The sequence below is a fragment of the Lagenorhynchus albirostris genome, chromosome 1, assembly GCF_949774975.1.
Source record: "Lagenorhynchus albirostris chromosome 1, mLagAlb1.1, whole genome shotgun sequence".
Lineage (NCBI taxonomy): Eukaryota > Metazoa > Chordata > Mammalia > Artiodactyla > Delphinidae > Lagenorhynchus > Lagenorhynchus albirostris.
In genome coordinates, this window is record NC_083095.1 from 83,781,188 (window position 1) to 83,795,563 (window position 14,376).

The window sequence follows — 14,376 nt, forward strand, 5'->3', positions numbered from 1 at the left end:
GAGAGAAATAGTCATATAAAACTTAAAAACAGGAGAAATTTTGCATATGGTTACGAGGATCAAGGAGGGCTGTATAAAGAAAACAGCATTTCAGATGAGCCTTAAAGGATGGGTGGGAGTCCAGTAGGCTGAAATTGAGGGCAGGGCATGGTGACACCAGGGTAGGGGCTTCCCGAGAGAAAGAACAGCATAAGCAAAGGCCCTGGGGTAAGCAGACATAATTGTTGAAGGCCAGCATGTTGTCTGGTTGGTTGAAACTATGAGGTGTAGGGAAGCAGTGAGAGAAGATGCTTGAAGGTTGGGGATTCTTGGAGGTGTCAGGCCTTGAGTGCTGGGGGAAGAGTTTTACTTAACATCATAAGCCAGAGATTAGGCACCAAAATCTGTGGTAAATGCAGTTAATTATAAAGGTGGTCAAAAAAAGAAACTAGGATTTGGATTAATGGTGAGAAAAACCTCGGGGGTTAAAGTAGAAGGTGAGGTTAGAAGGAGCAGAGAGGGAGGAAATGGAAGGGGGACAGTAAGGACATGGTCCTGACCAGAACACTGGGGAATTTGAAGAGTGCTAAGACCAAGGAAGGGCTCTATGGGGATTTGATCCCCAAACTAACAAATGTCACTTGATATCTGTAGGCTGTAATAGTAGGGAGGTAGATAAGAGCACAGGCTCTGGAGGCCCACTTCCCTGGGCTAGAATCCTTGGGCAAGTTACTTAACCTCTTAGTATTCTTTCCATAAAATGTGCCTAATACAAGTACCAGCTTCAAAGTTGTCACCAGCATAAAGTAAGAATATAGGTAAAGCCCTGGAACATTGCCTGGCTCTACGAGTATTAGAGCTCTTGTTATTGATGGCAGTGCTCGTGATAGGAATCTGGAGAGATGTCAGAAAAATAGTGATTTAGGGGAATGCTGTCACAGAGGTAGTGGAAGAAGGGAAGAAGTGGAAGAAGGTAGTGGAAGAAGGGGAATGCTGTCACAGAGGTAGTGGAAGAAGGGAGGCTACCTAAGAGGTATTAGCAGTGACAGTGGAACAGATTTGGTGACCAGCCTCTAGGAAAGAAGAGTAAAAATTGACCCAGTGGAAAAATTAGAAAAGTTAGAAAGTGAGTTTGTTGTTATTAATATACCTTTACTCTTCCCAGTAAATAGATTCTGTTTTGGCATTTGAAATATGAAAATAAATTAGTTTAGGTAAGTTTTCAGGGGGTTCTGCCACGAAGGAGTTCTACAGTGAATTGCCCTTCTCCTTGATCTCATTGGGGTTTCCAGTGAGACCTGCATTAGTAGGCTAACTAAACTAAAAAAAATTTAAAGCTCAGAAAAGCATTATTATAGTTATTCTGGTTTCTGTGTAATATTTTTCAGTCAGTCTTCATTTAGAAATGATAATCCATTCCTGTGAAATAATATAACATTTTAATTTGTTATTTGGCTTACTTGAATCTTTAGGCTGACGGCAAACAAGATGATACATCAGGAGATCACTTGATTAAATTAGACCCTTCAGGTAAATCCAGAAGACTGTATATTTAATTTGTGTGTTAACAAGCAATCCACAAAATTTCTTTTTTTCTCTTTTATCTTTTTTTAACATACAAAAACTTTACATATGTAATGTATACAACCTGAGGAGTTAAGAGGTACATACACACCTAAGAAAGCATCACCACAATCTATGCCGTAAACATATCCATCACCTCCAAGTTTCTTCCTGCCCTCTTATTTATTATTACTATTATTATTAATTTTGTGATAAGAACACTTAGCATAAAATCTACCCTCTTAGGAAAATTTCATTTTATTATTATTTTTTTGGCGGGGAGCACACCGTGCAGCATGTGGGGATCTTAGTTCCCCGACCGGGGTTGAAACCCGTGCCCCCTGCAGTGGAAGTGCAGAGTCTTAACCACTGGACCGCCAGGGAAGTCCAGGAAAATTTTAAATATGCAGTACAGAATAAAATTTCTCAAAGTGAAACCTTTTTTTCATTTGTAAAGATTTTATTCTAAAGCAAAGTATAATTATTCATTAAATTAACAAAATTATGAAAATGCTTTAATTTTTTTCCCTTTTCACTATATAGATTGTTCTTCAGAAGTCTAAGAAATTAGACCTTCAATTAGAATAATTTACTCCTCTGGGTAGGCAGTTATACTTTGACCCCAGGTAGTAATAGGAGGTTGCCTCATGACCTGGGCCATCTGGGGTCTTCCTGCCTGGCACTGCCCCTTTACCACAGCAAAGCCATCCTGTGTGGAACAAAGTGTGTGGCCATCTACAATTTAGGGTTAATAGCTTGGTGAAACGCATGCTGCTTCTTCCTGTGAATAGTGTAAACAATTAACAGACCATGTCTCTTAAGAAACTTTTTTTGTTTTGTTTTGTTAAAAATTGGCCTTATCTCTAAGTCCTGTTATTGGAAATCCTTCCCTCTGCCTTCTTCCATGCAGGTCATTTGACTGGGATGGTTGGCACTGCTTTATATGTAAGCCCAGAGGTCCAAGGCAGCACCAAATCTGCATACAACCAGGTAAAGAGGAAGGTTTTTGGGGGAAAGGAAAGATCTCAAGAGAGAGATAATAGAATATCAAGATTACAGCATTTGGGGTTTAGTTACCAGCTGAAATAGTCAGGAACATTCATTCACTCAATATATATCCACATGTCTGTTGAGCGACTGCTCCAAATAGGACACGTGATGCCCAAGGACAGTGACTGAAGCTGGCACTGTTGTTGCCAAGGAGCTTACAGTCCCTCCATCCATCTAAAGCAGATTTGAACTAACTGGTCCTGGGCCAGGCCCCGGGAACACAGGGAACAAGGCAATCAAGTAATAAGACATCTTATTCCAGCCCTCCGGGAGCTTGTCCATTGGTGGATGATGGTGGATGAAACAGACAGTAAACAAATAAAAAATTTTTAAATCACAAACTCTGTAGGAACTAAGAAGAAAGGAAATGGGGTCCAGTGACCAGAGAACAGTAAAAGACATCATCTTTAGGTCGACTGACTAGAGAAAGCCTCCCCAAGAGGATGGGTTTCAGGATAAAGGAGGAAAGCGGGGAGAAGCCATGCAAAGTTGGGGGCTGGAGCTTGGCTGGGAGAGAAGAGGGGTAAACAGGGGAAATAGCATGCACAGAGAGAAGACTGTGGGTGAGAGGTAGCGTGGCTCACTTAGGACAGTCAGAGAGAAGGTCAGTGTGGCTGCAGCGTGGTGAGAGCTATGAGGGCGAGAGGCATGAAGCAAAGCTGAAGGGAAGGCCAGGGTCAGATGATGCAGGGCCAGCTTAGCCATGATGAGGGTGTGCACAGGCAGCGCCTGAAGGATCTTGAGTGCGAGAGTTCACTCTAGCTGCTGCCGGAGGCTTGGCAGGAGTCCAGGTGGGACGGCTGAGCTGGGACCAGAGTGGTGGCAGTAGAGACAGGGAGAAGTGTGCAGATATGAAATACATGTTGGAGGGGAATTGACAGGTTTTCCTAATGGAGTGGGTGTCGGGTGAGGAAAAGAAAGGAAAACAGGACAGTGCTCAGGTTTCTGCCTCGAGTGGCTGGGGGAAGGGTAGTTGACTGAGCTGAGGAACCATGAGGAAAGACCTGGGAGGTGGAGGAGAAGACGGCAGGAATACTCCGTCTAGGGCATGTTTAATTTGAAATGCCTGTTGAGAAATCCAATTAGAGAGCTCCAGTCGACTGTTAGGGACTCAAGACTTGAGTGCAGAAGAAAGATCAGAGTCAGAGGTATAAACTTGAGAGCCACTAGCACACAGATGGGATTTAAAGCCATGAGACTGGATGAGATCACTTCGGGCAAGACCATAGAGCTAAATTTTTAAAATACATGAGGCACGCAATTCACATTAAAGCATATTTTCAAGCTAGCAGTGGCAACTGAAGCCTGGGTTTTGGTTCAGACAGGGAGCACTGGGTAGTGACAGAGTTGAAGCAGACCTCCAAATACTCGGTGAGGGTGTGTGGAGATGGACATGCCCACCCTGAGGGAGGGGGAGGCACCTTTAGTGCCTCATCATCTTTCTGCATTTGGTTTGTAAGAGTATAATGAAATCCTTAAAAGGACCTTACCCTTTGGCCCAGCACATCCACCTTTTGAAACGTATCCTAAGGAAACAACCAGGGACATTCAAAAAGACTGGTGTAAAAGGGGTTTGTCACAGCGTTGTTTATAACAATGAAAAATAACAAGCATTTAAAAAATAGGGAACTGGGCTTCCCTGGTGGTGCAGTGGTTGAGAGTCCGTCTGCCGATGCAGGGGACACGGGTTCGCTCCCCGGTCCGGGAAGATCCAACATGCCGCGGAGCGGCTGGGCCTGTGAGCCATGGCTGCTGAGCCTGCGCGTCCGGAGCCTGTGCTCCACAATGGGAGAGGCCACAACAGTGAGAGGCCCGCGTACTGCAAAAAAATAAAATTAAAAAAATAAAAAAATAGGAAACTGGTTAAATAAATTATGGGACATCCATGTAATTGAATATGTCATTAAAATATTAGAGGCCGGTTTTAGAAAAATGACATTATAGTATAAAAATATTCTTACTAAAGTAAGGGAATAAAAGTTACAAACGACAGTGTGGTTCTAGTTTTATAGTGTGTGTGTGTGTGTGTGTGTGTGTGTGTGTGTGTAGACATTTAAGAAAAACCACCAAAAGGGCGTATCTTAGCCATCAATTGTAAATATCCTTAAGCAGTGGGATTATGGGTGGTTGCTATTGTATTCTTGGTGCTTTTCGGTATGTTCCATTCAGTATGTACATTTTTCTACAGCTAACATGTGTAGGAAATGACATAACGAATGTTTGTTTTTAAGACTTTGGAGGTCACTGGTTGCAGAGGCTCTCCTGCTAATCCTTGAGTCCAAATTCATTGAAGTTTTCCTTGAAAGTGGCTCCTGTGCCTGTGTGCAGTTCACCACAAGCAGTCTCCTGCTGAGCCGGGTTGTGCTCAGCTGCCGCAGGCACAGGGCCTTCTGACCTCCTTCTTCCCCTCGACAGCTCCCTACCTGAGACTCTGCACTGACTTGCCCTTTTACCTTCTTTACTTACACTTCCATATTTTGTTAGGAGTCATCACGATATTTCTGTTGTGCTGTGCTTCTGACCTCGTTGGTATGGCTTTGCAGTCAGTAGCTGACCTTTGCTATCAGCTGCAGAGTGCAGTCTGTGTTTCCCTTTTGCAATGATTAGAAAGACACAAAGCAAATTCTTTCAACAGATCTCGGTTGTCCTTGCTCTGTAGTGATTATCCTCAGTGTGTGGCCAGTGGTTATCTATGTCTATGTGTATAGCTAAACCAGTTACAATTAATTGTTAAGCAAAACATTGAAGTCATGCCAAATATATTTTATCATCTAAATATAAATATGTCTCTCGTCTGTATTTTACACCTATAATTTTTTTTTAGAACAAAGCGAATTTTTTTCTAGTGTGGCCTATTTTCACTTATGCAAACATCCCAACTAAGTGCTCATCCTATAATTCCCTAGTGGATTATGCTTTCATATCTAGGCTCTAAATAAAATTCGTTTTCCTCCTCAGAAAGTGGATCTCTTCAGCCTGGGAATTATCTTCTTTGAGATGTGCTATCATCCCATGGTCACAGCCTCAGAAAGGATCTTTGTTCTCAACCAACTCAGAGATGTATGTATCAGATGTTTTAATGCCTCAGTTTCCAGTAACCTGAATCTTAGCATAGACATCAGAATTTGATGCAGGGTATTTTTCTGGTATTTATAATATAGAAAGAAGTGGTCCTACTATAATTTTCTATATTTCTAGTAAATGGAAATCCACCCCTGCTTATGCACTTACATGATAAGAAACTTACCCCAGTTTTATTTATTTTTGTAATCATACTTGAAGATATTGCTAGGTTATCCTTTTGAAAAATATTTTGAGATTACTCTTGTTTTTTTTTAATTTCATTTTATGTATTTTTTTATACAGCAGGTTCTTATTAGTCATCAATTTTATACACATCAGTGTATACATGTCAATCCCAATCACCCAATTTAGCACACCACCATCCCCACCCCCGCTCTTTTTTCCCCCTTGGTGTCCATATGTTTGTTCTCTACATCTCTGTCTCAACTTCTGCCCTGCAGACTGGTTCATCTGTACCATTTTTCTAGGTTCCACATACATGCGTTAATATACGGTATTTGTTTTTCTCTTTCTGACTTACCTCACTCTGTATGACAGTCACTAGATCCATCCACGTCTCAACAAATGACTCAATTTTATTCCTTTTTATGGCTGAGCAATATTCCATTGTATATATGTACCACATCTTCTTTATCCATTCGTCTGTCGATGGGCATCTAGGTTGCTTCCATGACCTGGCTATTGTAAATAGTGCTGCAATGAACGTTGGGGTGCATGTCTCTTTTTCAATTATGGTTTTCTCTGGGTGTATGCCCAGTAGTGGGCTTGCTGGGTCATATGGTAATTCTATTTTTAGTTTTTTAAGGAACCTCCATACTGTTCTCCATAGTGGCTGTATCAATTTACATTCCCACCAACAGTGCAAGAAGGTTCCCTTTTATCCACACCCTCTCCAGCATTTGTTGTTTGTAGATTTTCTGATGATGCCCATTCTAAATGGTGTGAGGTGATACCTCATTGTAGTTTTGATTTGCATTTTTCTAATAATTAGTGATGTTGAGCAGCTTTTCATGTGCTGGCCATCTGTATGTCTTCTTTGGAGAAATGTCTATTTAGGTCTTTTGTCCATTTGTAGATTGGATTGTTTGTTTCTTTAATATTGAGCTGCATGAGCTGTTAATATATTTTGGGGATTAATCCTTTGTCCATTGATTCATTTGCAAATGTTTTCTCCCATTCTGGGGGTTGTATTTTCGTCTTGTTTATGGTTTCCTTTGCTGTGCAAAAGCTTTGAAGTTTCATTAGGTCCCATTTGTTTATTTTTGTTTTTATTTCCATTACTGCAGGAGGTGGATCATAAAAGATCTTGCTGTGATTTATGTCAAAGAATGTTCTTCCTATGTTTTCCTCTAAGAGTTTTATAGTGTCCAGTCTTACATTTAGGTCTCTAATCCATTTTGAGTTTATTTTTGTGTATGGTGTTAGGGAGTGTTCTAGTTTCATTCTTTTACATGTAGCTGTCCAGTTTTCCCAGCACCACTTATTGAAGAGACTGTCTTTTCTCCATTGTATATCCTTGCCTCCTTTGTCATAGATTAGTTGACCATAGGTGCCTGGGTTTATCTCTGGGCTTTCTATCTTGTTCCATTGTTCTATGTTTCTGTTTTTGTGCCAGTACCATATTGTCTTGATTGCTGAAGCTTTGTAGTATAGTCTGAAGTCAGGGAGACTGATTCTTCCAGCTCTGTTTTTTTTCCTTCAAGACTGCTTTGATATTTGGGGTCTTTAGTATCTCCATACAAATTTTAAGATTTTTTGTTCTAGTTCTGTAGAAAGTGCCATTGGTAATTTGATAGGGATTGCATTGAATCTGTAGATTGCTTTGGGTAGTATAGTCATTTTCACAATGTTGATTCTTCCACTCCAAGAACATGGTATATCTCTCCATCTATTTGTATCATCTTTAATTTCTTTCAACAGTGTCTTATAGTTTTCTGCATACAGGTCTTTTGTCTCCCTAGGTAGGTTTATTCCTAGGTATTTTATTCTTTTTGTTGTAGTGGTAAATGGGAGTTTTCTCTTAATTTCTCTTTCAGATTTTTCATCATTAGTGTATAGGAATGCAAGAGATTTCTGTGAATTAATTTTGTATCCTGCAACTTTACCAAATTCATTGATTAGCTCTAGTAGTTTTCTGGTGGCATTTTTAGGATTCTTTATTTATAGTATCATGTCATCTACAAACAGTGACAGTTTTACTTCTTATTTTCCAATTTGTATTCCTTTTATTCATTTTTCTTCTCTGATTGCCGTGTCTAGGACTTCCAAAACTATGTTGAATAATAGTGGTGAGAGTGGACATCCTTCTCTTGTTTCTGATCTTAGAGGAAATGCTTTCAGTTTTTCACTGTTGAGAATGATGTTTGCTGTGGGTTTGTCATATATGGCCTTTATTATGTTGAGGTAGGTTCCCTCTATGCCCACTTTCTGGAGAGTTTTTATCATAAATAGGTGTTAATTTTGTCAAAAGCTTTTTCTGCATCTATTGAGATGATCATATGGTTTTTCTTCTTCAATATGTTAATATGGTGTATCACATTGATTGATTTGTGTATATTGAAGAATCCTTGCATCCCTGGGATAAATCCCACTTGATCATGGTGTATGATCTTTTTAATGTGTTGTTGGATTCTGTTTGCTAGTATTTTGTTGAGGATTTTTGCATCTATATTCATCAGTGATATTGGTGTGTAATTTTCTTTTTTTGTAGTATCTTTGTCTTGTTTTGGTTTCAGGGTGCTAGTGGCCTCATAGAATGAGTTTGGGAGTGTTCCTTCCTCTGCAGTTGTTGGAAGAGTTTGAGAAGGACAGGTGTAAGCTCTTCTCTAAATGTTTGATAGAATTCACCTGTGAAGTTGTCTGGTCCTGGACTTTATTTGTTAGAAGATTTTTAATCACGGTTTCAATTTCATTACTTGTGATTGGTCTGTTCATATTTTCTGTTTCTTCCTGGTTCAGTCTTGGAAGGTTATACCTTTCTAAGAATTTGTCCATTTCTTCCAGGTTGTCCATTTTATTGGCTAGAGTTGCTTGTAGTAGTCTCTTAGGATGCTTTATATTTCTGTGGTGTCTGTTGTAACTTCTCCTTTTTCATTTCTAATTTTATTGATTTGAGTCCTCTCCCTTTTTTTCTTGATGGGTCTGGCTAATGGTTTATCAATTCTGTTTATCTTCTCAAAGAACCAGCTTTTAGTTTTATTGATCTTTGCTATTGTTTTCTTTGTTTCTATTTCATTTATTTCTGCTCTGATCTTTATGATTTCTTTACTTCTGCTAACTTTGGGTTTTGTTTGTTCTTCTTTGTCTAGTTCCTTTAGGTGTAAGTTTAGATTGTTTATTTGAGATTTTCCTTGTTTCTTGAGGTAGGCTTGTATAGCTATAAACTTCCCTCTTAGAACTGCTTTTGCTGCATCCCATAGGTTTTGGATCATCATGTTTTCATTGTCATTTTCTCTAGGTATTTTTTGATTTCCCCTTTGATTTCTTCAGTGATCTCTTGGTTATTTAGTAATGTATTGTTTAGCCTCCATGTGTTTGTGTTTCTTACGTTATTTTCCGTGTAATTGATTTCTAATCTTATAGTGCTGTGGTCAGAAAAGATGCTTGATATGATTTCAGTTTTCTTAAATTTACTGAGGCTTGATTTGTGACCCAACATATGATCTATCCTGGAGAGTGTTCCATGCGCACTTGAGAAGAAAGTGTAATCTGCTGTTTTTGGATGGAATGTCCTATAAATATCAATTAAATCTATCTGGTCTATTGTGTCATTTAAAGCTTCTGTTTGCTTATTTATTTTCATTTTGGATGAGCTGTCCATTGGTGTTAGTGAGGTGTTAAAGTCCTCCACTATTATTTTGTTACTGTTGATTTCTTCTTTTATAGCTGTCAGCAGTTGCCTTATGTATTGAGGTGCTCCTATGTTGGGTGCATATATGTTTATAATTGTTATATCTTCTTTTTGGATTGATCCCTTGATCATTATGTAGTGTCCTTGTCTCTTGTAACATTCTTTATTTTAAAGTCTGTTTTATCTGATATGAGTATTGCTACTCCAACTTCCTTTTGATTTCCATTTGCATGGAATATCTTTTTCCATCCCCTCACTTGCAGTCTGTATGTGTCCCTAGGTTTGAAATGGGTCTCTTGTAGACAGCATGTCTATGGGTCATGTTTTTGTATCCATTCAGCAAGCCTGTGTCTTTTGGTTGGAGCATTTAATCCATTCACATTTAAGGTAAGTATCGATATGTATGTTCCTATGACCATTTTCTTAATTGTTTTGGGTTTGTTTTTTTAGATCCGTTTCTTCTCTTGTGTTTCCCACTTAGAGAAGTTCCTTTAGCATTTGTTGTAGAACTGGTTTGGTGGTGCTGAATTCTCTTAGCTTTTGCTTGTCTGTAAAGCTTTTGATTTCTCCATCAAATCTGAATGAGATCCTTGCCGGGTAGAGTAATCTTGGTTGTAGGTTCTTCCCTTTCATGACTTTAAGTATATCATGCCACTCTCTTCTGAGGCTATCTCTACTCTTGATTTTAAAGCAAAAGGGGAATCCAAAAATTTTGCATAATATCAATATTGTTACAGCAGTTGGAATTGGTTATAAGGATAATGGATATTTAGGTCTAGAAATTAAAGCTTCCAGCTGAATGGACCTGGTGTAGTAATGCCTAAAGAATACCACCGTGACCAGAAGGTAAACTGAGTCTGGGGAAAATGTCAGGCACTTGAATTTTTTTCCCAGTGAGATCTCCATGTGTGTTCTTGGGATTGATCCTTGCCCAAAGGATCAGTTGTCCCAAACTAAACTGTCATTGCACAAACTAAAAGGGACTTATGTTAGTGTGCGCGGGCCAGGATGCCTATTGGAAATGGCATTAAGATGACAGTGGAGAATAAGGTTTGAGTGAGGGTGGTTTAGATTCACATATTCATGAGCAAGAGTTACAGAGAGTCTTCCTCTTCCTTTCTGAGCAGAGCCAAGCAGGCATGTCTGTTAGGGTAAATCACATACAGCGTAACTAAGAATACTCCACTAGATATCTTGGAAAAGAGTTTAATGGTCTAACTGCCAGAAGAGCGTGGGCAGCTGTGTTCATAATGTAGCAGCGGGCAGCTGTGTTCGTAATGTATCAGAGGAAATGAAGTGATTACTGTGTCCTTGCCTTGACTTGGAATGCTCTTCGAGGACTGTGTCCTTGGTGAAGTGCCTTTCCTTAGTCTAAAATTCATGTTTGTTCCCTCATTTCAAGAATATCTCAACTGCCAAGTTAACGTTATGACTGAGGTCTTATTTACCAGAAAGGTGAGAAATTTGGGTCTAGAGGTTTTTGTGTTGTTTTTCTCTTACTCGGTACTGATGGTTTGGTATTTCTACCCTTTTTTAGTCTGTTTGTTTAATAAAGCTACTTTGTCTTTCCCTGAAGCCATTAGATTTTAAAGTTTGTCCTCAAATGAGGTGCTTTCTGTCACCTAGGCTGTCATTTGGGTGAAGTAAGTATTAAGATAATACGAATGTCCTTGGAACGATGTGCGTTGGGTTTCATGATGAGTTTCACATCCATCTTCCCTTGTTAGCAAATTTTCATTTCTGTATTTGGTTTTCTTACCTCTGGTGAATAAAACGATTTCACTGTGGCAGTCTGCCAAGCACTTGCTGATTTGAATATAATATATTTTTTAGCCTACTTCGCCTAAGTTTCCAGAAGACTTCGATGATGGAGAGCACACAAAGCAGGTAATTTTCTGATGCTTTATTTACTGTGTTCTCACTCTTGGGTTTTAATTACTATTTTTCTTCTTCTTCAATTAGTAATCTTCTGCCACTCATTCTCTTGTGTCATGGGAACAACGTGGGGAAAAAATATCAAAAGATGGAGTACTTAAAATGTATTTAGACTTGAAATACACCATAAAAATGCCCAGGGCTGACAGAGAAAATTAACAAACTACAGGGTTCTTTTTTGTGATTCATCATGCTTTTGAAGTACTGTTTGAACGCTTGGCTTAGCTATTCTAAAAAAGAGAATGCTCTTACAGCTCATTGTTTTAGATAAAGCTTGGAACTTTAAGAAAAGAAGAATATATCTTAAAACTACAGTTTTGTTCTGTCTTATGGTAAAGTAGCTCAAATTGTAAAGGGGAAGACTAGACAGCCAGATGTTACGGTAATTTAAAACAAAATAATTTCTCTTCCATACTACAAATGTGTGTGTGTGTGTGTGTGTATGTGTGTGTGTGTGTGTGTGTGTGTGTGTAACTCATGTCATAGCAAATACTGGCATCTGGCTAATATGAAAGGATCATTAGTGAATTTATTATAGTGCTTCTGGTGTACCTTTCTTCTTAATGCTGGCTTTTTGTCTTAGTGAAGCCTTCCATGGTTAATACTCTTGTCATGTAGAAGTTTATTCCTTAAACTGACTTCTTAACAATTATAATCAAGGCAAAATCCCTTATTTAAATTATTAATGTTGAGAACAGAAACCTAGCTAGAATATTGCATTAATTTGCTGTTTCTTGATTATTGGTTATGTATCTGGATGGACAAGTCACTTAACTCTTCTAGACTTTAATTTTCCTCCCCTGTAAAATAAAGGTATTAAGTTCCCTTTATTTATATTAGCACTAACATCCTATAACTCAGTAGCATTTAATGTGACATTTGTTTATGGCTCGAGGGACCCATTCTGCCTCAACTATTGAATTAGTGAAGAACCATTAGAAAATACATTGAGTTGTGTTTCTACTTCTTTTGTTAGCTGTTACCACTGATTCGAACTGAGTTGTTCCCCATGTTTTGGGGTGTCATAAGAAATATTCATATCCCAGCCTTTCCCTGTAACAAGGTCAGTCTTATTCATTATTTCCTCATGTTGGCAGCTGTGGTGGTGTAGGAACTTAAACCACAGACACAAATGCAACTATACACACCATTTGTCACGACAGTGATTGCCCTCCTGTCACAGGGACTTACTGGGCACCCTTGAGCATTTGCATTTGGGCTGTATAAACTTAGCACCACAGCCAGTGCCACGGCCACCTCCCATGTCACATTGTTGCTTTTTATCTGAAAGGAGGCAGCATAGGAAATGCTTGTAGACTGAGTATAACACAGTTGTTGCCACATACAGAAATTAAGCAGTATTACATACAGTCTGTTTTGCTGAATAGGATATTATTTTTACCAGTTTAATTTAACATAAATTTTCATAAAGTTATATCATGTCAGTTCCCTTCTTTATGTGAAAAATAATTACCTGTGTTTTTATTTTAGCCTAAAACCAGGGGTAGGGATTTGGGGGAGGGTATTTTAAAGATACATGTTTAGAAAATGCTTAATGAGGTTCATCTAAAAATTGAGATTTTCTGATCTCAGGTATTCCTCTAACTCCTTATAAATCTTCATTGTAAACAAAAGAATTACAGAAGCATTATGGAGCCTTTCCAAGGTTTATATTGCCTTCAAATAGTTCCCTGCTTAATCAGGTAATAGCTGTGAAGGTATAATAAACCAGTAACATAAGAGAATTCAAGGAAATGATATCAATACAGATAACATAAATGGAGAATGAAAAATGAAAAGTTGTTTTATACTGCTTTAGGGGTTCTAGAAGCTCCTACACGTTATACTTTATACTAAAATTAAGCACCTAAAACTACTTGCTTTATGTTCTTGTATCTTTTTTGATACAGTAGTTTAGATACAGTGTTTAGAAGGTCTAACTTCTGCTTCTATGTAGTTGTTGAGTTGAGGGTTTTTTGGTCCTATATGGCAGGGAAGTATAAGAAGGACCTCTTTTAAGAAAGACTCATATTACGTTGTTGCACAATTCTGTGACCGTAATGAACTACGGGAGGTGGGGGTGGGGGGGTGGGGAGAATGACAAATTCAGAGATTTCAGAAATACCAGTTAACATGCACCAACTAAGTGGAAGAAGTGTGTCTCTTTTGGACCTGAACCAACCACTGCTTGTCAGGAGAATCCCTGAGCACCCTCCACTGCACCCTTCCCCGGGGTGCTTGGGTTTCGTTGTAGAAATCTGTCATCTCCTGGCTGTTGAACCACGATCCGGCAGAGCGGCCCACAGCCACAGAGCTGCTCAGGAGCGAACTGCTGCCTCCGCCCCAGATGGAGGAGTCGGAGCTGCACGAGGTGCTGCACCGCACCCTGGCCAATGTGGGCGGGAAGGCCTACCGCACGGTGATGGCCCAGACCTTCTCCCAGCGCATCTCCCCCGCCGTCGATTACACCTACGACAGCGACATACTGAAGGTGGGCCTGAGCCACGCCTCGAAAGAGCTTCACGTGGTTCACAAAAGGGTGGAGTCACTTCCTCGATTTTCATGCAGTCCTTTAATGCCTCCAACATAAGTTCTTTTTTTTTCTAATTGAACTGCAGTTGATGTGCAAAGTTGTGTTAGTTTCAGGTGTACTGCAAAGTGATTCATATGGATATTTATGATTCTTTTTTTCAGATTCTTTTCCATTATAGGTTATTATAAGATATTGAATATAGTTTCCTGTGCTCTACAGTAGGTCCTTCTCCAACATAAGCTCTTAACCTGAGGTCTGTATATGCAAAATGTGTGCATATGCATTATTCCAGGAAGAGCCACACTTTTTTTAATCACTTAACTTGAAGGAGTTCCTGACCCACCGCCTACTAAAGAGATTAAGAAGCGGTGCTTTTAGAGAC

The 14,376-nt window shown here is 39.3% G+C and overlaps 1 protein-coding gene across 2 annotated transcripts in view; it reads left to right on the forward strand.

Annotated features, from left to right (window-relative positions):
- EIF2AK4 (eukaryotic translation initiation factor 2 alpha kinase 4) overlaps positions 1-14,376 on the forward strand; it is a 113,481-nt gene that overhangs the window by 67,437 nt on the left and 31,668 nt on the right. The window contains exons 17-22 of one of the 2 annotated variants that reach the window (XM_060147043.1): positions 1,452-1,509; positions 2,453-2,532; positions 5,551-5,652; positions 11,360-11,413; positions 12,438-12,524; positions 13,716-13,952. In XM_060147043.1, the coding sequence (XP_060003026.1) occupies positions 1,452-1,509; positions 2,453-2,532; positions 5,551-5,652; positions 11,360-11,413; positions 12,438-12,524; positions 13,716-13,952 (618 nt within the window). The remainder of the gene's footprint in view (positions 1-1,451; positions 1,510-2,452; positions 2,533-5,550; positions 5,653-11,359; positions 11,414-12,437; positions 12,525-13,715; positions 13,953-14,376) is intronic. The other variant, XM_060147045.1, reaches the window with a different exon arrangement.